At 61.4% G+C, this 23,988-nt stretch overlaps 2 protein-coding genes across 2 annotated transcripts in view; one reads left to right on the top strand and one right to left on the bottom strand.

The window, feature by feature from the left end:
• Positions 1–11,983, top strand: part of LOC138734629 (pyruvate carboxylase, mitochondrial-like) — a 40,401-nt gene extending 28,418 nt beyond the window's left edge. The window contains exons 15-20 of the mRNA XM_069882385.1: positions 855–1,104; positions 1,931–2,175; positions 4,247–4,426; positions 8,040–8,288; positions 9,006–9,146; positions 10,885–11,983. Coding sequence (XP_069738486.1) covers positions 855–1,104; positions 1,931–2,175; positions 4,247–4,426; positions 8,040–8,288; positions 9,006–9,146; positions 10,885–11,151 — 1,332 coding nt within the window. The 3' untranslated portion in view covers positions 11,152–11,983. The remainder of the gene's footprint in view (positions 1–854; positions 1,105–1,930; positions 2,176–4,246; positions 4,427–8,039; positions 8,289–9,005; positions 9,147–10,884) is intronic.
• Positions 11,984–17,350: 5,367 nt separating this feature from the next.
• On the bottom strand, positions 17,351–22,677 carry OVOL1 (ovo like transcriptional repressor 1). Its single transcript, XM_069882357.1, has 4 exons — positions 22,578–22,677; positions 20,929–21,026; positions 19,419–19,707; positions 17,351–17,640 (listed from the first exon to the last, which is right to left on the bottom strand). The coding sequence occupies exons 1-4, from the start codon at positions 22,675–22,677 to the stop codon at positions 17,351–17,353; spliced, it is 777 nt and encodes a 258-aa protein (XP_069738458.1).
• Between the last annotated feature and the right edge of the window lie 1,311 nt (positions 22,678–23,988).

The raw sequence follows: 23,988 nt of genomic DNA, 5'->3' as shown, positions 1-23,988 counted from the left end.
GGGTCTTGGAGGGGTTGGGGTGGAGGATCTGGGGTCTTGGAGGGGTTGGGGTGGAGGATCTGGGGTCTTGGAGGGGTTGGGGTGGGATCTGGGGTCTTGGAGGGGTTGGGGTGGAGGATCTGGGGTCTTGGAGGGGTTGGGGTGGAGGATCTGGGGTCTTGGAGGGGTTGGGGTGGGATCTGGGGTCTTGGAGGGGTTGGGGTGGAGGATCTGGGGTCTTGGAGGGGTTGGGGTGGAGGATCTGGGGTCTTGGAGGGGTTGGGGTGGAGGATCTGGGGTTGGGGTGGAGGATCTGGGGTCTTGGAGGGGTTGGGGTGGAGGATCTGGGGTCTTGGAGGGGTTGGGGTGGAGGATCTGGGGTTGGGGTGGAGGATCTGGGGTCTTGGAGGGGTTGGGGTGGAGGATCTGGGGTCTTGGGAGGGGTTGGGGTGGAGGAGCTGGGGTTGGGGTGGAGGATCTGGGATTGGGGTGGAGGATCTGGGGTCTTGGAGGGATTGGGGTGGAGGATCTGGGGTCTTGGAGGGGTTGGGGTGGAGGATCTGGGGTTGGGGTGGAGGATCTGGGCTCTTGGAGGGGTTGGGGTGGGATGTGGAGATCCTGGAGATCCTGGGGTGGGATCTGAAGGTCCTGGAGATCCTGGGGTTGGGTTGGGGTGGGATGTGGAGGTCCTGGGGTTGGGTTGGGATGGGATTTTGAGGTCCTGGAGATCCTGGGGTGGGATTTGGAGCTCCTGGGGTGGGATTTGATGATCCTGGGGTGGGATTTGGAGGTCCTGGAGCTCCTGGGGTAGGATTTTGAGGTCCTGGGGTGGGATTTGGAGATCCTGGAGGTCCCGGTGGCCCTTTCTCCTGCAGGACATGGCGGGTCTGCTGACGCCGGCGGCGTCCCGTCTCCTGGTGGGGGCTCTACGCGAGGAGTTCCCCGAGGTCCCCATCCACGTCCACTCGCACGACACGGCCGGGGCCGCCGTGGCCTCCATGTTGGCGGCCGCCCAGGCCGGGGCTGACGTGGTGGACGTGGCCGTGGACGCCATGGCCGGGATGACCTCCCAGCCCAGCATGGGGGCCCTGGTGGCCTGTACCCGCGGGACCCCCCTGGACACCGGTACGGGGGCCACCAGGGGCCAGGAACCCAGGGTTGGAGATGAGGGACGTGGTTATGGAGGTTCTACCAGGGGTTTGGAGCTGGGGGACGTGGTTATGGAGGTTCTACCAGGGGTTTGGAGCTGGGGGGAGGTGGTTATGGAGGTTCTACCAGGGGTTTGGAGCTGGGGGACGTGGTTATGGAGGTTCTACCAGGGGTTTGGAGGTGGGAATGAGGTCCTGGAGGTGGAAACAAGGCCATGGAGGTGGGATTTGGAGGTCCTAGAGGTGGCAACAAGGTCCTGGAGGTGGCTACAAGGCCCTGGCGGGGCCGCCATGGGCAGGGGGAGATGGTCCTGGAGGTCGTGGAGATGGGAATGAGGTCCTGGAGGTGGTTATGAGGTCCTGGAGATGCTCCCAGGGGTGGAGAGGTGGTTATGGAGATGATGATGAGGTCCTAGAGGTGATGACGAGGTCCTAGAGATGATAACGAGGTCGTGGAGCTGGGGGGATGTGGTTATGGAGGTTCTACCAGGGGTTTGGAGCTGGGGGAGGTGGTTATGGAGGTTCTACCAGGGGTTTGGAGATGGGGGACGTGGTTATGGAGGTTCTACCAGGGGTTTGGAGCTGGGGGAGGTGGTTATGGAGGTTCTACCAGGGGTTTGGAGGTGGCTACAAGGTCCTGGAGGTGGCCACAAGCCCCTGGAGCTGCCACCACACTTGTGGGCTGGACCTACGAGTCCTGGAGACGCCCCCCCGGCCCCGGAGACGCCACCTCTTGGGGTTCTCCTGCTTCTTCTCCCCGCTGGTGACCCCGGGTCGTCCGCTGAGGTTGTCCCTGTCCCCAGGGCTGTCGCTGGAGAAGGTCTTCGAGTACAGCGAGTACTGGGAGGGGGCGCGGGGCCTCTACGCGGCCTTCGACTGCACGGCCACCATGAAGTCGGGCAACGCCGACGTCTACGAGAACGAGATCCCGGGGGGACAATACACCAACCTCCACTTCCAGGCCCACGCCATGGGGCTCGGCCACAAGTTCAAGGAGGTCAAGAAGGCCTACGCCGAGGCCAACAAGCTCCTCGGGGACCTCATCAAGGTGGGACCCATCGCCAGGGGTTGGTTCTTCACGGTTGGGTCCTTGTGGTTGGTTCTTCGTGGTTGGTTCTTCGTGGTTGGTTCCTCACGGTTGGTTCCTCATGGTTGGTTCTTCATGCTCAGTTGCTCCATGGGGCGAGGTCTCCATGGGTTGGTTTCTTCATGGTTGGTTCCTTCAGGGTTGGTTCCTCACGGTTGGTTCCTCATGGTTGGTTCCTTCAGGGTTGGTTCCTCATGGTTGGTTCCTCATGGTTGGTTCTTCATGCTCAGTTGCTCCATGGGGCGAGGTCTCCATGGGTCGAGGTCTCCAGGGTTGGTTTCTTCAGGGTTGGTTCCTCATGGTTGGTTCCTCATGGTTGGTTCTTCATGCTCAGTTGCTCCATGGGTCGAGATCTCCATGGGTCGAGGTCTCCATGGGTTGAATTCTCCAGGGTTGGTTCCTCATGGTTGGTTCTTCATGCTCAGTTGCTCCATGGGTCGAGATCTCCATGGGTCAAGGTCTCCATGGGTCGAGGTCTCCATGGGTTGAGATCTCCATGGGTTGGTTCCTCACGGTTGGTTCCTCATGGTTGGTTTTTCATGCTCAGTTGCTTCACGGGTCGAGATCTCCATGGGTCAAGGTTTCCATGGGTCGAGGTCTCCATAGGTCAAGGTCTCCATGGGTTGAGTTCTCCAGGGTTGGTTCCTCATGGTTGGTTCCTCATGGTTGGTTCTTCATGCTCAGTTGCTCCATGGGTCGAGATCTCCATGGGTTGAGTTCTCCAGGGTTGGTTCCTCATGGTTGGTTCCTCATGGTTGGTTCTTCATGCTCAGTTGCCCCGTGGTTGAGTCCTCCATGGTTCAAGTTCTCCATGATTGGCTTCTCCATGGTTGGGTTCTTCATGGCAGTAGCCACTTCTCTAGGGGCTGGTGGCCCCACGGTGGCTCCCGGTAGCCCCTGGTGGCCCATGGGTGGCTCCTGGTGTCCCCTGAGTGGCTCCTGGTGGCTCTTGGTGTCCCATGGGTGGCTCCTGGTGGCTCCTGGTGTCTCATGAGTGGCTCCTGGTGGCTCCTGGTGTCCCATGAGTGGCTCCCGGTGGCTCCTGGTGGCCCCTGAGTGGCTCCTGGTGTCCCCTGGGTGACTCCTGGTGTCCCCTGAGTGGCTCCTGGTGACTCCTGGTGGCTCCTGGTTGCTCCCAGTGACTCCCAGTGTCCCCTGGGTGGCTCCTGGTGTCCCCTGAGTGGCTCCTGGTGACTCCCAGTGGCTCCCAGTGGCTCCCAGTGACTCCCAGTGTCCCCTGGGTGGCCCGTGGTGTCCCCTGGGTGGCTCCTGGTGTCCCCTGGGTGGCTCCTGGTGGCTCCTGGTTGCTCCCAGTGACTCCCAGTGTCCCCTGAGTGGCTCCTGGGGGCTCCTGGTGGCTCCCAGTGACTCCCAGTGTCCCCTGGGTGGCTCCTGGTGTCCCCTGGGTGACTCCTGGTGTCCCCTGGGTGACTCCTGGTGGCTCCTGGTGGCTCCCAGTGACTCCCAGTGTCCCCTGGGTGGCTCCTGGTGTCCCCGGAGTGGCTCCTGGTGGCTCCCAGTGACTCCCAGTCTCCCCTGGGTGGCTCCTGGTGTCCCCTGAGTGGCTCCTGGTGGCTCCTGGTGGCTCCCAGTGGCTCCTGGTGTCCCCTGAGTGGCTCCCGGTGGCTCCTGGTGGCTCCCAGTGACTCCCAGTGTCCCCTGGGTGGCTCGTGGTGGCCCCTGAGTGTCTCCTGGTGTCCCCTGGGTGGCTCCTGGTGGCTTCTGGTTGCTCCCAGTGACTCCTGGTGACTCCCAGTGTCACCTGGGTGGCTCCTGGTGTTCCCTGAGTGTCTCCTGGTGGCTCCCAGTGGCTCCTGGTGGCTTCTGGGTGGCTCGTGGTGTCCCCTGGGTGACTCCTGGTGTCCCATGGGTGGCTCCTGGTGGCTCCTGGTGTCTCCTGAGTGGCTCCCGGTGGCTCCTGGTGTCCCCTGAGTGGCTCCTGGTGGCTCCTGGTGGCTCCTGGTGTCCCCTGGGTGGCTCCTGGTGGCTCCTGGTGTCCCCTGAGTGTCTCCTGGTGGCTGTGGTGGCGCAGGTGACGCCGTCGTCCAAGGTGGTGGGGGACCTGGCGCAGTTCCTGGTGCAGAACGGGCTCTCGCGGGCCGAGGCCGAGGCTCGCGCCGACGAGCTCTCCTTCCCGCGCTCCGTCGTCGAGTTCCTGCAGGGCCACATCGGGGACCCCCCCGGCGGCTTCCCGGAGCCCTTCCGGTCCCGGGTCAGCACTGGGACAAACTGGGGGGGCACTGGGAGAGGCTGGGAGGAGATTAGAGGGCACTGGGAGGCACTGGGAGGGGATTAGAGGGCACTGGGAGGGACTGGGAGGGGATTAGAGGGCACTGGGAGGGACTGGGAGGGGGCTGAGGGACATTTGGATGGGATTCGATGGAACTGGGAGGGCACTGGGAGAGACTGGGAGGCACTGGGAAGGGATTAGAGGGCACTGGGAAGCACTGGCAGGAGCACTGGGGGGACTGGGAGCACTGGAAATGGACTGAGAAGGGACTGGGAGGGACTGGGAGGGGAGTGGAGGACACTAAGAGGACACTGGAGGGGACTGGGAGAGGAACTGGGGGCACTGGGAGGGACTGGGAGAGACTGGGAGGGGGCTGAGGGACATTTGGATGGGATTAGATGGAACTGGGAGAGACTGGGAGGCACTGGGAGGGGATTACAGGGCACTGGGAGGGACTGGGAGGGATCTGGAAGAAGAAATAGGAGCACTGGGAGGGACTGGGAGGGACTGGGAGGGGACTGGGAGGGACTGGGAGGGACTGGGAGGCACTGGGAGGGACTGGGAGGGGACTGGGAGGCACTGGGAGGGACTGGGAGGGACTGGGAGGGGACTGGGAGGGACTGGGAGGCACTGGGAGGGACTGGGAGGGACTGGGAGGGACTGGGAGGGGACTGGGAGGGACTGGGAGGGACTGGGAGGGGACTGGGAGGCACTGGGAGGCACTGGGAGGGACTGGGAGGGGACTGGGAGGGACTGGGAGGGACTGGGAGGGACTGGGAGGCACTGGGAGGGACTGTGGGACGTTGGGAGGCACTGGGATGGGACTGGGAGGGACTGGGAGGGTTCCCATGTGGCTGTTACCATGGCAACGGGCCCCTAGCAACAGGCTCCCACTTCCCTGCTCCTTAGCAACGGCTCCCTAGCAACGGGTCCCTCATCACTGGTCCTTAGCAACGGCCCCCTAGCAACGGGTCCCTCATCACTGGTCCTTAGCAACGGCCCCCTAGCAACGGGTCCCTCATCACTGGTCCTTAGCAACGGCCCCCTAGCAACGGGTCCCTCTTCACTGGTCCTTAGCAACGGCCCCCTAGCAACGGGTCCCTCATCACTGGTCCTTAGCAACGGCTCCCTAGCAACAGGTCCCTCATCACTGGTCCTTAGCAACGGCCCCCTAGCAACGGGTCCCTCATCACTGGTCCTTAGCAACGGCCCCCTAGCAACGGGTCCCTCATCACTGGTCCTTAGCAACGGCCCCCTAGCAACGGGTCCCTCATCACTGGTCCTTAGCAACGGCCCCCTAGCAACGGGTCCCTCATCACTGGTCCTTAGCAACGGCCCCCTAGCAACGGGTCCCTCTTCACTGGTCCTTAGCAACGGCCCCCTAGCAACGGGTCCCTCATCACTGGTCCTTAGCAACGGCTCCCTAGCAACAGGTCCCTCATCACTGGTCCTTAGCAACGGCCCCCTAGCAACGGGTCCCTCATCACTGGTCCTTAGCAACGGCCCCCTAGCAACGGGTCCCTCATCACTGGTCCTTAGCAACGGTCCCCTAGCAACGGGTCCCTCTTCACTGGTCCTTAGCAACGGCCCCCTAGCAACGGGTCCCTCATCACTGGTCCTTAGCAACGGCTCCCTAGCAACAGGTCCCTCATCACTGGTCCTTAGCAACGGCTCCCTAGCAACACCCCAGGCTGTGATGCTCTCCTAGCAACGGGTCCCCCATCTCTGGTCCCTTAGCAACAGCTCCCTAGCAACCCCTCCCCATCACTGGTCCTTAGCAACAGCCCCCTAGCAACAGGTCCTCCATCACTGGTCCTTAGCAACAGCTGCCTAGCAACCCCTGCCTAGCAACCCCTGCCACATCACCGGTCCTTAGCAATGGGTCCCTCCATCACTGGTCCTTAGCAACGGCTCCCTAGCAACGGGTCCCTCATCACTGGTCCTTAGCAACGGCTCCCTAGCAACCCCTCCCCCGTGGCTGGTCCTTAGCAACGGGTCCCTAGCAACACCCTGGGGTGTGATGCTCTCCTAGCAACGGGTCCCCCATCTCTGGTCCCTTAGCAACGGCTCCCTAGCAACCCCTCCCCATCAGCTGGTCCTTAGCAACGGCTCCCCCATCACTGGTCCTTAGCAACAGCCCCCTAGCAACAGGTCCTCCATCACTGGTCCTTAGCAACAGCTGCCTAGCAACCCCTGCCCCATCACCGGTCCTTAGCAACGGGTCCCTCCATCACCGGTCCTTAGCAACGGCCCCCTAGCAACGGGTCCCTCCATCACTGGTCCTTAGCAACGGCCCCCTAGCAACGGGTCCCTCATCACTGGTCCTTAGCAACGGCCCCCTAGCAACGGGTCCCTCATCACTGGTCCTTAGCAACGGCCCCCTAGCAACGGGTCCCTCATCACTGGTCCTTAGCAACGGCCCCCTAGCAACGGGTCCCTCATCACTGGTCCTTAGCAACGGCTCCCTAGCAACGGGTCCCTCATCACTGGTCCTTAGCAACGGCCCCCTAGCAACGGGTCCCTCATCACTGGTCCTTAGCAACGGCCCCCTAGCAACGGGTCCCTCATCACTGGTCCTTAGCAACGGCCCCCTAGCAACGGGTCCCTCATCACTGGTCCTTAGCAACGGCCCCCTAGCAACGGGTCCCTCTTCACTGGTCCTTAGCAACGGCCCCCTAGCAACGGGTCCCTCATCACTGGTCCTTAGCAACGGCTCCCTAGCAACACCCCAGGCTGTGATGCTCTCCTAGCAACAGGTCCCTCATCACTGGTCCTTAGCAACGGCTCCCTAGCAACACCCCAGGCTGTGATGCTCTCCTAGCAACGGGTCCCCCATCTCTGGTCCCTTAGCAACAGCTCCCTAGCAACCCCTCCCCATCACTGGTCCTTAGCAACAGCCCCCTAGCAACAGGTCCTCCATCACTGGTCCTTAGCAACAGCTGCCTAGCAACCCCTGCCTAGCAACCCCTGCCACATCACCGGTCCTTAGCAATGGGTCCCTCCATCACTGGTCCTTAGCAACGGCTCCCTAGCAACGGGTCCCTCATCACTGGTCCTTAGCAACGGCTCCCTAGCAACCCCTCCCCCGTGGCTGGTCCTTAGCAACGGGTCCCTAGCAACACCCTGGGGTGTGATGCTCTCCTAGCAACGGGTCCCCCATCTCTGGTCCCTTAGCAACGGCTCCCTAGCAACCCCTCCCCATCAGCTGGTCCTTAGCAACGGCTCCCCCATCACTGGTCCTTAGCAACAGCCCCCTAGCAACAGGTCCTCCATCACTGGTCCTTAGCAACAGCTGCCTAGCAACCCCTGCCTAGCAACCCCTGCCACATCACCGGTCCTTAGCAATGGGTCCCTCCATCACTGGTCCTTAGCAACGGCCCCCTAGCAACAGGTCCCTCATCACTGGTCCTTAGCAACGGGTCCCTAGCAACGCCCCAGGGCAGGATGCTCTCCTAGCAACGGCTCCCTCCGTCACTGGTCCTTAGCAACCGCCCCCTAGCAACTCCTCCCCAGCGGCTGGTCCTTAGCAACGGCCCCCTAGCGACGCCCCGGGGATGCTGGGGTTGCCGTGGCGACGCGGCGGTGTCCCCCGCAGGTGCTGAAGGGTCTCCCTCGGGTCGAGGGGCGCCCGGGGGCCTCCCTGCCCCCCCTGGATTTCGAGGCGCTGGGGCGGGAGCTGCGGGAGCGCGACGGGGTGGCCCCCGGCCCCGAGGAGCTGCTCTCGGCCGCCCTGTACCCCAAAGTCTACGAGGAGTTTCAGAGCTTCCGAGCCGCCTTCGGGCCTGTCGCCTGCCTCGGGACGCGCCTCTTCCTCGAGGGACCCCACATCGCCGAGGAGTTCGAGGTCGCGGGGCGCTGGGAGGCGCTGGGAGGGGGGGTTGGAGGGGACTGGGAGGCACTGGGAGGCACTGGGAGGGGATTGGAGGGGACTGGGAGGGGATTAGAGGGGACTGGGAGGCACTGGGAGGCACTGGGAGGGGATTGGAGGGGATTAGAGAGCACTGGGAGGCACTGGGAGGGGGTTGGAGGGGACTGGGAGGGGATTGGAGGGGACTGGGAGGGGATTGGAGGGGACTGGGAGGCACTGGGAGGCACTGGGAGGGGGTTGGAGGGGACTGGGAGGGGATTAGAGGGGACTGGGAGGCACTGGGATGGACTGGGAGGGGATTAGAGGGGACTGGGAGGGGATTGGAGGGGACTGGGAGGCACTGGGATGGACTGGGAGGGGATTAGAGGGGACTGGGAGGGGATTGGAGGGGACTGGGAGGTACTGGGAGGCACTGGGAGGGGGTTGGAGGGGACTGGGAGGGGATTGGAGGGGACTGGGAGGCACTGGGAGGGGATGGGGGGCACTGGGAGGGGATTGGGGGGCACTGGGAGGGGATTGGAGGGGAGTGGGATGGACTGGGAGGCACTGGGGGGAGATTGGAGGGAACTGGGAGGGGATTAGAGGGCACTGGGAGGGACTGGGAGGGACTGGGAGGGGGTTGGAGAGGACTGGGAGGCACTGGGCTGAACTGGGAGGCACTGGGAGGCACTGGGACGCCCCCCGTCGGCGCAGGTGGAGCTGGAGCGGGGCAAGACCCTGCACATCAAGGCCCTGGCGCTGGGCGACCTCAACGCGGCCGGGCAGCGCGAGGTTTTCTTCGAGCTCAACGGGCAGCTCCGCTCCATCCTCGTCCGCGACGCCCAGGCCCTCAAGGTGCGCCGGGGGGGGGACCTCCTCGAGGGGCTCCTGGAGCTCCTGGAGGGGGTTCGGAGGACCTCAGCGTGGGTTTGGAGCTCCTAGAGGGGGGTTGGAGGACCTCAAGGTGCTTTTGGAGGACCTCAAGGTGCTTTTGGAGGACCTAGAGGGGGTTTGGAGGACCTCAAGTTGCTTTTGGAGGACCTCAAGGTGCTTTTGGAGGCCCTCGAGGTGCTTTTGGAGGCCCTCGAGGTGCTTTTGGAGGCCCTCGAGGTGCTTTTGGAGGCCCTCGAGGTGCTTTTGGAGGACCTCGAGGTGCTTTTGGAGGCCCTCGAGGGGGATTTGGAGGACCTCAAGGTGCTTTTGGAGCTCCTAGAGGGGGGTTGGAGGACCTCAAGGTGCTTTTGGAGGACCTAGAGGGGGTTTGGAGGCCCTCGAGGTGCTTTTGGAGGCCCTCGAGGTGCTTTTGGAGGCCCTCGAGGGGGATTTGGAGGACCTCAAGGTGCTTTTGGAGCTCCTAGAGGGGGGTTGGAGGACCTCAAGGTGCTTTTGGAGGACCTAGAGGGGGTTTGGAGGACCTCAAGGTGGGTTTGGAGGTTCTTAGGGTGGTTTGGAGGCCCTCGAGGTGCTTTTGGAGGCCCTCGAGGTGCTTTTGGAGCTCCTAGAGGGGGGTTGGAGGACCTCAAGGTGCTTTTGGAGGACCTCAAGGTGCTTTTGGAGGACCTCAAGGTGCTTTTGGAGGACCTCAAGGTAGTTCTGGAGCTTGTAGAGGTGGTTTTGGAGGCCCTCGAGGTGGTTTTGGAGGCCCTCGAGGTGGTTTTGGAGCTCCTAGAGGGGGGTTTGGAGGCCCTCAAGGTGCTTTTGGAGCTCCTAGAGGGGGGTTTGGAGTACCTCAAGGTGCTTTTGGAGCTCCTAGAGGGGGGTTGGAGGACCTCAAGGTGCTTTTGGAGGACCTAGAGGGGGTTTGGAGGACCTCAAGTTGGTTTTGGAGGACCTCAAGGTAGTTCTGGAGCTCCTCGAGGTGCTTTTGGAGGCCCTCGAGGTGCTTTTGGAGGCCCTCGAGGTGCTTTTGGAGGCCCTCGAGGTGCTTTTGGAGGCCCTCGAGGTGCTTTTGGAGGCCCTCGAGGTGCTTTTGAAGTTCATTGATGGTAGTTTTGAGGTCTCCAAGGTGACTTTGAGGTCCTCAAGGTGGTTTTGAAGATCTCAGGTGGTTGGTTTGAGGTCCTCCGTGGAGGATCTTGAGGAACTTTGGAGGTTCTTGGGTTCCAGTGATGTTTTGGGGGCCCTCAAGGTGTGTTTGGAGCTCCTAGAGGGGTTTTGGAGGCCCTCAGGGTGGTTTTGGAGGTTCTCAGGGTGGTTTGGAGGCCCTTAAGGTGCTTTTAGAGCTCCTAGAGGGGGTTTGGAGGCCCTCAAGGTGCTTTTGGAGCTCCTGAAGGTGGTTCTGGAGGCCCTCAAGGTGGGTTTAGAGCTCCTGGAGGGGGCTTGGAGGCCCTCAAGGTGCTTTTGGAGCTGCTGGAGGGGGTTTGGAGGCCCTCAAGGTGGTTCTGGAGGTTCTCAAGGTGGTTCTGGAGGCCCTCAAGGTGGGTTTGGAGCTCCTGGAGGGGGCTTGGAGGCCCTCAAGGTGCTTTTGGAGCTGCTGGAGGGGGTTTGGAGGCCCTCAAGGTGGGTTTGGAGCTCCTAGAGGGAGCTTTTTGGGATTTTTTGTCGTTCCCGTCCCTCTTCGGAGGCTGACGGGGGGTCCCTTGTCTCTCGGCAGGAGATGCACGTGCACCCCAAGGCGCAGCGGGAGGCGCGGGGGCAGGTTGGGGCGCCGATGCCGGGCGAGGTGGTCGAGGTGCGGGTGGAGGTCGGGGCTCAGGTGGCCAAGGGGTCCCCCATCTGCGTCCTGAGCGCCATGAAGATGGAGACGGTGGTGACGGCGCCCGTGGCCGGCACCGTCGTCCGGCTCCACGTCCGCCCCGGCCTCAGCCTCGAGGGCGACGACCTCATCGCCGAGATCCAGGAGGGACCCCCCCAAAAATAAAAAAATCCACCCCCTGAACCCCAAAAATCCACCCCAAAAGGACCTCCCCCCACTAAAAAAATGGGGTGCTGGCCCTTTAAGAGCCCCCCTATAATGAGGATTCCCCCTATTAACCCCCCTGAACCCCAAAAATCCACCCCAAAAGGACCTCCCCCCACTAAAAAAATGGGGTGCTGGCCCTTTAAGAGCACCCCCATACTGAGGACACCCCCCCATAATGAGGATCCCCTCAATGAACCCCCCTGAACCCCAAAAATCCACCCCTGAACCCCAAAAATCCACCCCAAAAGGACCTCCCCCCACTAAAAAAATGGGGTGCTGGCCCTTTAAGAGCCCCCCATAATGAGGATCTTCTTAATTAACCCCCCAATGACCCCCCTGAACCCCCAAATCCACCCCCAAACCCCAAAAATCCACCCCAAAAGGACCTCCCCCCCCTTTCAGTCCTTAATTAAGGGGCTCCAGGCTTAATTAGGGGCCTCCAGGCTTGATTAGAGGGGTTCAGGGCTTGATTAGAGGGTCTCCAGGCTTAATTAGAGGGTCTCCAGGCTTAATTAGGGGGCTCTGGGCTTGATTAGGGGGGCTGCAGGCTTAACTAGAGGGGCTCAGGGCTTAATTAGGGGGGCTCAGAGCGTAATTAGGAGGCTCCAGGCTTAATTAGAGAAGCTCAGGGCTTGATTAGGGGGGCCGAGGGCTTAATTAGGGGGGTCCACACTTAATTAGGGGGCTCAAGGCTTGATTATAGGGCCTCCGGGCTTAATTAGGAGGGCTCAGGGCTTAATTAGGGGGGCTCAGAGCATAATTAGGGGGTTCCTGGCTTAATTAGAGGAGTTCAGGGCTTGATTAGGGGGGCCAAGGGCTTAATTAGGGGGGTCCGCAATTAATTAGGGGGCTCAGGGCTTGATTAGGGGGGCTGCAGGCTTAATTAGGGGGGCTGCAGGCTTAATTAGAGGGGCTCAGGGCTTAATTAGGGGCCTCCAGGCTTAATTAGGGGGCTCAGGACTTGATTAGGGGGGCTGCAGGCTTAATTAGAGGGGCTCAGGACTTAATTAGGGGCCTCCAGGCTTGATTAGGGGGGCTCAGAGCATAATTAGGGGGCTCCAGGCTTAATTAGAGGGGCTCCAGGCTTAATTAGGGGGGCTCAGGGCTTAATTAGGGGCCTCCAGGCTTGATTAGGGGGGCTCAGGGCTTAATTAGGGACCTCCAGGCTTAATTAGGGTGGGTCCACACTTAATTAGGGGGGTTCAGGGCTTAATTAGGGGCCTCCAGGCTTGATTAGAGGAGCTCCGAGCTTAATTAGAGGGGCTCAGGGCTTAATTGGGGGGCGGGGGCTCCAGGTTTAATTAGAGGGGATGTTCCTTAATTGGGGGGCGTTCCTTAATTGGAGTGGGGGGGTCCCTTAATTAGAGGGGGTTCCTTAATTAGAGGGGGTCCCTTAATTAATGGGGGTGTCCTTTAATAGTGGGGGTGTCCTTAATTAAGGAGGATCCCTTAATGAGGGATGGGGGTCTTTTAATTAGGGGGCATCCCTTAATTACTGAGGATCTCCTAAATTAGGGGAGTCCCTTAATTAGGGGGGGGTTGCAGCACCATTTGGGGGGGGGGGGGGTCCCTTAATTAGGGGGCTCCCTTAATTAAGCACCTTTTTTGGGGGGGGTTGTCCCTTAATTAGGGGGGATCCCTTAATTAGGGGGGATCCCTTAATTAGGGGGGGTTCCAGCACCTTTTGGGGGGGGCGCCTTAATGAGGGGGGGTCCCTTAATTAATGGGGGGGTCCTTTAATACTAGGGGGTGTCCCTTTAATAGTAGGGGGGGGTCCCTTAATGAGTGGGGGTCCCTTAATTAGGGGTCCCCCCCATTAACCCCTTCGCTGCCTTAGGGGGGGGTCTCATCCCCCCCCCAAGTGCCAAATTGGGGGGGGAGGGGGGGGATCACGTGACCAAAGGGGGGGGGACCCCAAAAAATCCCCCCCCCACCCCCCCCCCCGTGGGAACAAAAGCTGGAAAAGGGGGGGGGGGGGGGCGCCCCCCTCCCCCACCCCAACCCCCCCCCCTTGGAATAAAAAGGAGGGGGGGGAGGGGTAATAAAAACTGGACTAACGAGGGGGCCTATGGATTCTATAGGGGGTGGGAGGGGCCCTATGGATGCTATAGGGGATGGGAGGGGCCCTATGGATGCTATAGGGGCTGTGGGGAAGTGGGGGGGGCCCTATGGGTGATGCTATGGGGCAGGGAGGGGGCCCTATGGATGCTATAGGGGCTGTGGGGAAGTGGGGGGGGGGCCTATGGGTGATGCTATGGGGCTGGGGGAGGCCCTATGGATGCTATAGGGGCTGTGGGGAAGTGGGGGGGGGGGCTATGGGTGATGCTATGGGGCAGGGAGGGGGCCCTATGGATGCTATAGGGGCTGTGGGGAAGTGGGGGGGGGCCTATGGGTGATGCTATGGGGCTGGGGGAGGCCCTATGGATGCTATAGGGGCTGTGGGGAAGTGGGGGGGGCCCTATAGGTGATGCTATGGGGCTGGGGGAGGCCCTATGGATGCTATAGGGGCTGTGGGGAAGTGGGGGGGGCCCTATAGGTGATGCTATGGGGCTGGGGGAGGCCCTATGGATGCTATAGGGGCTGTGGGGAAGTGGGGGGGGCCCTATGGGTGATGCTATGGGGCTGGGGGAGGCCCTATGGATGCTATAGGGGCTGTGGGGAAGTGGGGGGGGCCCTATGGGTGATGCTATGGGGCTGGGGGAGGCCCTATGGATGCTATAGGGGCTGTGGGGAAGTGGGGGGGGGGCCTATGGGTGATGCTATGGGGCTGGGGGAGGCCCTATGGATGCTATAGGGGCTGTGGGGAAGTGGGGGGGGCCCTATAGGTGATGCTATGGGGCTGGGGGAGGCCCTATGGATGCTATAGGGGCTGTGGGGAAGTGGGGGGGGGCCCTATGGGTGATGCTATGGGGCTGGGGGAGGCCCTATGGATGCTATAGGGGCTGTGGGGAAGTGGGGGGGGGCCTATGGGTGATGCTATGGGGCTGGGGGAGGCCCTATGGATGCTATAGGGGCTGTGGGGAAGTGGGGGGGGGCCCTATGGGTGATGCTATGGGGCTGGGGGAGGCCCTATGGATGCTATAGGGGCTGTGGGGAAGTGGGGGGGGGCCCCTATAGGTGATGCTATGGGGCTGGGGGAGGCCCTATGGATGCTATAGGGGCTGTGGGGAAGTGGGGGGGGGGGCCTATGGGTGATGCTATGGGGCTGGGGGAGGCCCTATGGATGCTATAGGGGCTGTGGGGAAGTGGGGGGGGGGCCTATGGGTGATGCTATGGGGCTGGGGGAGGCCCTATGGATGCTATAGGGGCTGTGGGGAAGTGGGGGGGGGCCCTATGGGTGATGCTATGGGGCTGGGGGAGGCCCTATGGATGCTATAGGGGCTGTGGGGAAGTGGGGGGGGCCCTATGGCTGATGCTATGGGGCAGGGAGGGGGCCCTATGGATCCTGGGGGAGGCCCTATGGATGCTATAAGGAAGGGGGCGTGGTCAGTGAGGAGGGGGCGGGGCCTCCCCAAGCAGTTTATTTCCCGTAGCAGCCAGACACACCCCCCACCCCCCAAAAAAAAGGGGGGTCAGACCCTCTAGAGGGGGGGTCAGAACCTATAGAGGGGGTGGGACCCCAAAGAGGGGGGGTCAGACCCCATGGCGGGGGGGTTAGACCCTATAGAGGGGGTTAGACCCTATAGAGGAGGGGGCTCATGACCCTTAAGGGGGGGGTCAGACCCCATAGAGGGGGTTAGACCCCAAAGAGGGGGGGCTGAGACCCTATAGAGGGGCTCAGCCCCCAAAATGGGGGAGCCAGGCCCTATAGAGGGGGGGGGTCAGGCACTTAAAGGGGGGGCTCAGACCCTATAGAGGGGGTGTCAGACCCCAAAGAGGGGGGGCTGATGACCCTATAGAGGGGGTGTCAGACCCCATAGAGGGGGTTAGACCCCAAAGAGGGGGGCTCAGACCCTATAGAGGGGGATAGACCCCAAAGGGGGGGGGGGGCACTTAAAGAGGGATTCAGGCCCCAAAGTGGGGGGATCCCAGTGATTTGGGGTTCACACTGTGGGGCCAAGGGGGATCCCAATGATTTAGGGTTCAGGCTGTGGGGCCAAGGGGGATCCCCAATGACTCAAGGGCCGGTGCTGTGGGGCCAAGGGGGATCCCAATGATTTAGGGTTCACACTGTGGGGCCAAGGGGGATCCCCAGTGATTTAGGGTTCAGCTGTGGGGCCAAGGGGGATCCCCAGTGATTTAGGGTTCAGCTGTGGGGCCAAGGGGGATCCCAATGATTTAGGGTTCAGCTGTGGGGCCAAGGGGGATCCCCAGTGATTTAGGGTTCAGCTGTGGGGCCAAGGGGGATCCCCAATGATTTAGGGTTCAGGCTGTGGGGCCAAGGGGGATCCCAATGATTCAGGAGCCAGCGCTGTGGGGCCAAGGGGGATCCCAATGATTTAGGGTTCAGCTGTGGGGCCAAGGGGGATCCCCAATGATTTAGGGTTCATGCTGTGGGGCCAAGGGGGATCCCAGGATTTTGGGGGTCGGCGCTGTGGGGCCAAGGGGGATCCCAGGATTTTGGGGGTCGGTGCTGTGGGGCCAAGGGGGATCCCAGGATTTTGGGGGTCGGTGCTATGGGGCCAAGGGGGATCCCCAATGATTTAGGGTTCAGCTGTGGGGCCAAGGGGGATCCCAGGATTTTGGGGGTCGGTGCTGTGGGGCCAAGGGGGATCCCAGGATTTTGGGGGTCGGTGCTATGGGGCCAAGGGGGATCCCCAATGATTTAGGGTTCAGCTGTGGGGCCAAGGGGGATCCCAATGATTTAGGGTTCAGCTGTGGGGCCAAGGGGGATCCCCAATGATTTAGGGTTCAGGCTGTGGGGCCAAGGGGGATCCCAATGACTCAGGAGCCAGTGCTGTGGGGCCAAGGGGGATCCCAATGATTCAGGAGCCAGCGCTGTGGGGCCAAGGGGGATCCCCAGTGATTTAGGGTTCAGCTGTGGGGCCAAGGGGGATCCCCAATGATTTAGGGTTCAGGCTGTGGGGCCAAGGGGGATCCCAATGATTCAGGAGCCAGCGCTGTGGGGCCAAGGGGGATCCCAATGATTTAGGGTTCAGCTGTGGGGCCAAGGGGGATCCCCAATGATTTAGGGTTCATGCTGTGGGGCCAAGGGGGATCCCAGGATTTTGGGGGTCGGCGCTGTGGGGCCAAGGGGGATCCCAGGATTTTGGGGGTCGGTGCTGTGGGGCCAAGGGGGATCCCAGGATTTTGGGGGTCGGTGCTATGGGGCCAAGGGGGATCCCCAATGATTTAGGGTTCAGCTGTGGGGCCAAGGGGGATCCCCAATGATTTAGGGTTCAGCTGTGGGGCCAAGGGGGATCCCAGGATTTTGGGGGTCGGTGCTATGGGGCCAAGGGGGATCCCCAATGATTTAGGGTTCAGCTGTGGGGCCAAGGGGGATCCCAATGATTTAGGGTTCAGCTGTGGGGCCAAGGGGGATCCCCAATGATTTAGGGTTCAGGCTGTGGGGCCAAGGGGGATCCCAATGACTCAGGAGCCAGTGCTGTGGGGCCAAGGGGGATCCCAATGATTCAGGAGCCAGCGCTGTGGGGCCAAGGGGGATCCCAATGATTTAGGGTTCAGCTGTGGGGCCAAGGGGGATCCCCAATGATTTAGGGTTCATGCTGTGGGGCCAAGGGGGATCCCAATGATTCAGGAGCCAGCGCTGTGGGGCCAAGGGGGATCCCAATGATTTAGGGTTCAGCTGTGGGGCCAAGGGGGATCCCCAATGATTTAGGGTTCATGCTGTGGGGCCAAGGGGGATCCCAGGATTTTGGGGGTCGGCGCTGTGGGGCCAAGGGGGATCCCAGGATTTTGGGGGTCGGTGCTGTGGGGCCAAGGGGGATCCCAGGATTTTGGGGGTCGGTGCTATGGGGCCAAGGGGGATCCCCAATGATTTAGGGTTCAGCTGTGGGGCCAAGGGGGATCCCCAATGATTTAGGGTTCAGCTGTGGGGCCAAGGGGGATCCCCAATGATTTAGGGTTCAGGCTGTGGGGCCAAGGGGGATCCCCAATGATTCAGGAGCCGGCGCTGTGGGGCCAAGGGGGATCCCAGGATTTTGGGGGTCGGTGCTGTGGGGCCAAGGGGGATCCCAGGATTGTTTGGGGGGGGCGGCTAGGGGGCCAGGGGCAGGGCGGGGGGCGCGAGGCGGGGGGCCGGGGGGGGCGCCTTGCGGGCCAGCTTGGCCAGGAGGGGGCTGTGGGGGTGGCGCTGGCGCAGGTGGGCCAGGTGGGCGTCCTGGCTGTCGGCCGTGCCCCCGCACTCCTCGCACACGTAGAGCTTGGCCCGCCGCTCCTTGTAGGCGTAGCGCTGGGCCACGCCGTGGATCTTCTTGAGGTGGGACTCGAGCGAGCAGCGCTGCGTGAAGGCCTTCTCGCACACGCTGCACTTGTAGGGCCGCACGCCTGCGGGGGGCGCCGCACGCTCCGTCACCCCCTCCAGCCCCATCTCCTCCAGCCCCATCAGCTCCATCATGTCCATCTCCATCATCTCCATCTCCATCATCTCCATCTCCATCTCCATCCCCATCACCTCCATCCCCATCACCTCCATCCCCATCACCTCCATCTCCATCCCCTCCATCCCCATCCCCTCCATCCCCATCACCTCCATCTCCATCACCTCCATCCCCATCACCATCATCTTCATCATCCCCATCACCATCAGCTCCACCACCTCTATCATCATCTCCATCTTTCTCATTTCCATCCCCTTCATCATCCCCATCATCTCCATCATCATCTCCATCTGCTCCATCCCCATCATCCCCATCCCCATCATCTCCATCAGCTCCGTCCCCATCAGCTCCATCCCCATCAGCTCCATCCCCATCACGTCCATCCCCATCACGTCCATCCCCATCACGTCCATCCCCATCAGCTCCATCCCCATCTCCATCAGCTCCAACCTCATCACCTCCATCCGCATCTCCATCCCATCAGCTCCATCCCCATCGCCTCCATCTCCATCCCCATCGTCTCCATCCCCATCACCATCATCCCCATCTCCATCATCCCCATCTCCATCCCCATCAGCTCCATCACCTCTATCATCTCCATCTTTCTCATTTCCATCCCCATCATCATGTCCATCACCTCCATCGCCATCACCTCCATCCCCGCCATCTCCATCCCCATCCCCTCCATCCCCATCCCCTCCATCCCCATCATCTCCATCCCCATCATCTCCATCATCCCCATCAGCTCTATCATCTCTATCATCTCCATCTTTCTCATTTCCATCCCCATCATCATCTCGATCACCTCCATCCCCATCATCCCCATCACCTCCATCTCCATCACCTCCATCCCCATCATCCCCATCACCTCCATCCCCATCACCTCCATCCCCATCATCCCCATCACCTCCATCTCCATCACCTCCATCTCCATCCCCATCCCCTCCATCCCCATCATCTCCATCATCCCCATCTCCCTCATCTCCATCCCCATCATCTTCATCATCCCCATCAGCTCTATCATCTCTATCATCTCCATCTTTGTAATTTCCATCCCCATCATCATCTCAATCATCTCCATCCCCATTAGCTCAACCCCCATCACCTCCATCTCCATCATCTCCATCCCCATCATCTCCATCATCCCCAATCCCATCATCCCCATCCCCTCCATCCCCATCATCTCCATCACCTCCATCTCCATCATCTCCATCCCCATCACCTCCATCTCCATCATCTCCATCCCCATCACCTCCATCATCCCCAATCCCATCATCCCCATCCCCTCCATCCCCATCCCCTCCATCCCCATCATCTCCATCACCTCCATCTCCATCATCTCCATCCCCATCATCTCCATCCCCTCCATCTCCATCATCTCCATCACCTCCATCCCCATCTTCCCCATCACCTCCATCCCCATCACCTCCATCCCCATCTCCTCCATCCCCATCACCTCCATCCCCATCACCCCCATCCCCATCACCTCCATCCCCATCATCCCCATCACCTCCATCCCCATCCCCTCCATCCCCATCACCTCCATCCCCATCACCTCCATCCCCATCATCTCCATCATCCCCATCATCCCCATCATCTCCATCTCCATCATCTCCATCCCCACCATCTCCATCCCCTCCATCCCACCATCCCCATCCCCTCCATCCCCACCATCTCCATCATCTCCCTCCCCATCTCCACCCCCGTGTCCCCGTGTCCCCTGACCCGTGTGCGTCCTGACGTGTCTCTTGAGGTCGAAGGTGTCGTTGAAGCCCTTGGCGCAGAAGGGGCACAGGTGCCGCTTCACCTGGCTGTGGCACTTGAGGTGCCGGTTCAGCAGCCGCTGGAACCCGAAGCTCTTGTGGCACACGGGGCACGAGAAGACCTCGGGGACCCCCCCGGTGGGGACCCCCCCGCCTAGGGGGCCCCCCCCGACCGGGCCCCCCGACTGCGACCCCTCCGGGGGGAGGAGGCTGGGGGGTGGGGGAGCCCCCGCGGGGCCCGGGGGCACCTGCTGGGGGAGGAAGGGGTTAAATTAGAGGGGACCCCCCCCCAACTTTAGGGACCCCCGAGTCATGGGGACCCCCGACCCCAAGGACCCCCCCCTCCTCAACTTTGGGGACCCCCTGGTCATGGGACCCCCCCACTTTGAGGAACCCCCCCCAACTTTGGGGACCCCCGAGTCATGGGGACCCCCAACCCCAAGGACCCCCCCTCATCAACTTTGAGGACCCCTCTGACCATGGGACCCCCCCACTTTGAACACCCCCAAGTCATGGGGACCCCCAACCCCATGGACCCCCCCCACTTTGAGGAACCCCCCAACCTTAGGGACCCCCAAGTCATGGGGACCCCAACCCCATGGAACCCCCTTCCCTCAACTTTGGGGACCCCCTGACCATGGGACCCCCCCCACTTTGAAGACCCCCAAGTCATGGGGACCCCAAATCATGGGGACCCCCAACCCCAAGGACACCCCCTCATCAACTTTGAGGACCCCTCTGACCATGGGACCCCCCCACTTTGAAGACCCCCAAGTCATGGGGACCCCCAACCCCAAGGACCCCATCCTCAACTTTGGGGACCCCCTAACCATGGGACCCCCCCACTTTGAACACCCCCAAGTCATGGGGACCCCAAATCATGGGGACCCCCAACCCCAAGGACCCCCTCCATCCTCAACTTTGGGGACCCCCTGGTCATGGGACCCCCCCACTTTGAAGACCCCCAAGTCATGGGGACCCCCAACCCCATGGACCCCCCCCCACTTTGAGGAACCCCCCAACCTTAGGGACCCCCAAGTCATGGGGACCCCAACCCCAAGGACCCCCTCTCCTCAACTTTGGGGACCCCCTGGTCATGGGACCCCCCCCACTTTGAGGAACACCCCAACATCGGGGACCCCCGAGTCATGGGGACCCCCAACCCCAAGGACACTCCCTCATCAACTTTGGGGACCCCCTGGTCATGGGACCCCCCCACTTTGGGGACCCCGAGTCATGGGGACCCCCAACCCCAAGGAACCACCTCATCAACTTTGGGGACCCCCTGGTCATGGGACCCCCCCACTTTGAGGAACCCCCCAACATCGGGGACCCCCAACATCAAGGAGCCCCAAGTCATGGGGACCCCCGACCCCAAGGACCCCCCCCCCCACTTTGAGACACCCCCCCCCACTTCGAGACCCCCCATACACTTTAGGGACCCCCCCCCCAATTTCGGGGACCCCCCCTACCTTGCTCTTGGGGTGCAGGAAGGGCCCTAGGGGGGGCGGGGGGGGGCCCCCCACTTCGGGTTCGGGGTCCCTGCGCAGGGGGGAGCCCCCCAAGAAAACTGGGGGGGGGGAAGGTTTAGGGGGGGGTTGCACCCCCAAATAATCCCCCCCCAACATGGGGACCCCCCTCAAACTGACCCCCCTCCAACTGACCCCCCCAAACTGACCCCCTCAAAGTGACCCCCTCAAACTGACCCCCCCCAAACTGACCCCCATAAAGTGACCCCCCCCCCATGCGGATTTGGGGGGGCCCCTCCCTTCCCCCCCCCCCAAACCGGTTGAGCCGCTCCAGCCACGACGCCCCAAAAATTATGGGGTTCAGGCCCGAGTCACCGCGTGGGGCCCGGGGGGGGACGCTACCAACCCCCCCCCACCCCCCAAAAAAAAGCGGGGGTTAGGGCACCCCAAAATCCAAACCCCCCCCCCAAAAAAATAGGGACTCGGGAACCCCAATTCCCCCCTAAGGACCCCAAAATCCCCCCTAGGGACCCCAAAAAGCCCCCTAAGCACCCCAAAATCCCCCCCCAAAGGGATAAAAGGGGGTGGGGACCCCAAAAAGGGGGGGTCAGGGCACCCCAAAATTCACCCCCCAAAAAATAGGGACCCAGGAACCCCCAACCCCCCACTAGGGACCCCAAAATCCACCCCAGGGACCCCAAAATCCCCCCCGAGACCCCAAAATCCCCTCTAAGGACCCCAAAATCCCCCCATAGGGACCCCAAAACCCCCCTAAGGACCCCAAAATCCTCCCAGGGACCCCAACCCCCCCCCAAGGACCCCAAAATCCACCCTAGGGACCCCAAAATCCCCCTGAGACCCCAAAATCTCCTCTAAGGACCCCAACCCCCCCCAGGGACCCCAAACCCCCCCAGGGACCCCAAAATCCCCCTGAGACCCCAAAATCTCTTCTAAGGACCCCAAACCCCCCCCAGGGACCCCAAACCCCCCCAGGGACCCCAAAATCCCCCCCCAAAGGGATAAAAGGGAGTGGGGACCCCAAAAAGGGGGGGTCAGGGCACCCCAAAATGCCTCCCCCCCAAAAAAAAAGGGGGGACCCCCCCTTGGTGCCCCCGTTAACCCCCCATTGCCTCCAGAGAACATCTCAACATGGTTCTTGGTGCCCCCCAAAACCCCTTAGATCCCCCCCTAAATCCTTCTGTGCCCCCCCCAGATATCTAGGGACCCCCCAAAAAACACCTGGGACCCCCCCAAATTATCTGGGGACCCCCCCACCCCAAAAAAAAAAAACATTAACCCCTCGTTGCCCCCAGAGAACATCTCAACATGGTTCTTGGTGGGACCTCTTGGTCCTTCCAAACCCATAGATGCCCCCCTAAATCCTTCTCCATCCCCCCCCAGGTATCTGGGACCCCCCAAAAAATATCCGGGACCCCCCCAAAAAACATCTGGGGACCCCACACCCCAAAAAAAAAAAACCCATTAACCCCTCGTTGCCCACAGAGAACATCTCAACATGGTTCTTGGTGCCCCCCAAAACCCCTTAGATCCCCCCTAGATCCTTCTCCGTCCCCCGCACAGGGGGGGGACCCCCCCAAAAATATGTGGGACCCCCCCAGAAGCAGCTGGGGCCCCCCCCGCCCCCCCCGTACCGGGGACGTAGATGTCGGCCCGCTGGTCGTCGGGCACCTGGCTCCAGTTGCGTTTGGTGGGGGCCACGCAGGGTTTCTTCACCAGGAAAGCGCGAGGCATGGTCCTCGCCGGGACCCCCCGAGCGGGGCCACCGGGGCTCCCCGAGAGCAGAACCGCGGGCGCGGGGGGCAGGGGCCAAAGCCCAGCCTGGGGGTGGGGTTGGGTCCTCGAGCCCTGGTCAATCCTGGGGTTTGATCCTTGGTCCTCGGTCAATGCTGGGGGCTGAGCCAAGATCTTGGGTCAATCCTGGTGCCGGATCCTTGGTCCTTGGTCAGTCCTGGGGTTGGATCCTTGATCCTCGGTCAATGCTGGTGCTGGATCCTTGATCCTTGGTCAGTCCTGGGGTCTGAGCCAAGATCTTGGGTCAATGCTGGTGCTGGATCCTTGGTCCTTGGTCAATCCTGGGGTCTGAGCCAAGATCTTGGGTCAATGCTGGTGCTGGATCCTTGGTCCTTGGTCAGTCCTGGGGTTTGATCCTTGATCCTCGGTCAATGCTGGTGCTGGATCCTTGATCCTTGGTCAGTCCTGGGGTCTGAGCCAAGATCTTGGGTCAATCCTGGTGCTGGATCCTTGGTCCTTGGTCAGTCCTGGGGTTTGATCCTTGATCAATCCTGGGGTTTGATCCTTGATCCTCGGTCAATGCTGGTGCTGGATCCTCGATCCTTGGTCAATCCTGGGGTTTGATCCTCGATCCTTGGTCAGTCCTGGGGTCTGAGCCAAGATCTTGGGTCAATCCTGGTGCTGGATCCTTGATCCTTGGTCAATCCTGGGGTTTGATCCTTGATCCTCGGTCAATCCTGGTGTTGGATCCTTGATCCTTGGTCAATCCTGGGGGTTGATCCTTGATCCTTGGTCAATCCTGGGGTTTGATCCTCGATCCTTGGTCAATCCTGGGGTCTGAGCCAAGATCTTGGGTCAATCCTGGTGCTGGATCCTTGATCCTTGGTCAATTCTGGGGTTTGATCCTCGATCCTTGGTCAATCCTGGGGTTTGATCCTCGATCCTTGGTCAATCCTGGTGCTGGATCCTCGATCCTTGGTCAATCCTGGTGCTGGATCCTTGATCCTTGGTCAATCCTGGTCTTTGATCCTTGAACCTGGGTCAATCCTGGTGCTGGATCCCAGATCTTGAATCAATTTGGTGCTGGATCCTTGATCCTTGGTCAGTCCTGGTGCTGGATCCTTGATCCTCAGTCAACTCTGGGGTTCGATCCCAGATCTTGAATCAATTTGGTGCTGGATCCTTGATCCTTGGTCAATCCTGCTGCTGGATCCTTGATCCTTGAGCTTTCCGACGCCTTCTGAAGCCCTGATGATCCCACCAAGCTGCTTAGTGACCTCCGGTTGAGTTTTCCAACACCCTCTGGTGATG

The sequence above is a fragment of the Phaenicophaeus curvirostris genome, unplaced genomic scaffold, assembly GCF_032191515.1.
Source record: "Phaenicophaeus curvirostris isolate KB17595 unplaced genomic scaffold, BPBGC_Pcur_1.0 scaffold_122, whole genome shotgun sequence".
Taxonomy (NCBI): Eukaryota; Metazoa; Chordata; class Aves; order Cuculiformes; family Cuculidae; genus Phaenicophaeus; species Phaenicophaeus curvirostris.
This window is presented reverse-complemented; position numbering and strand designations above follow the sequence as displayed.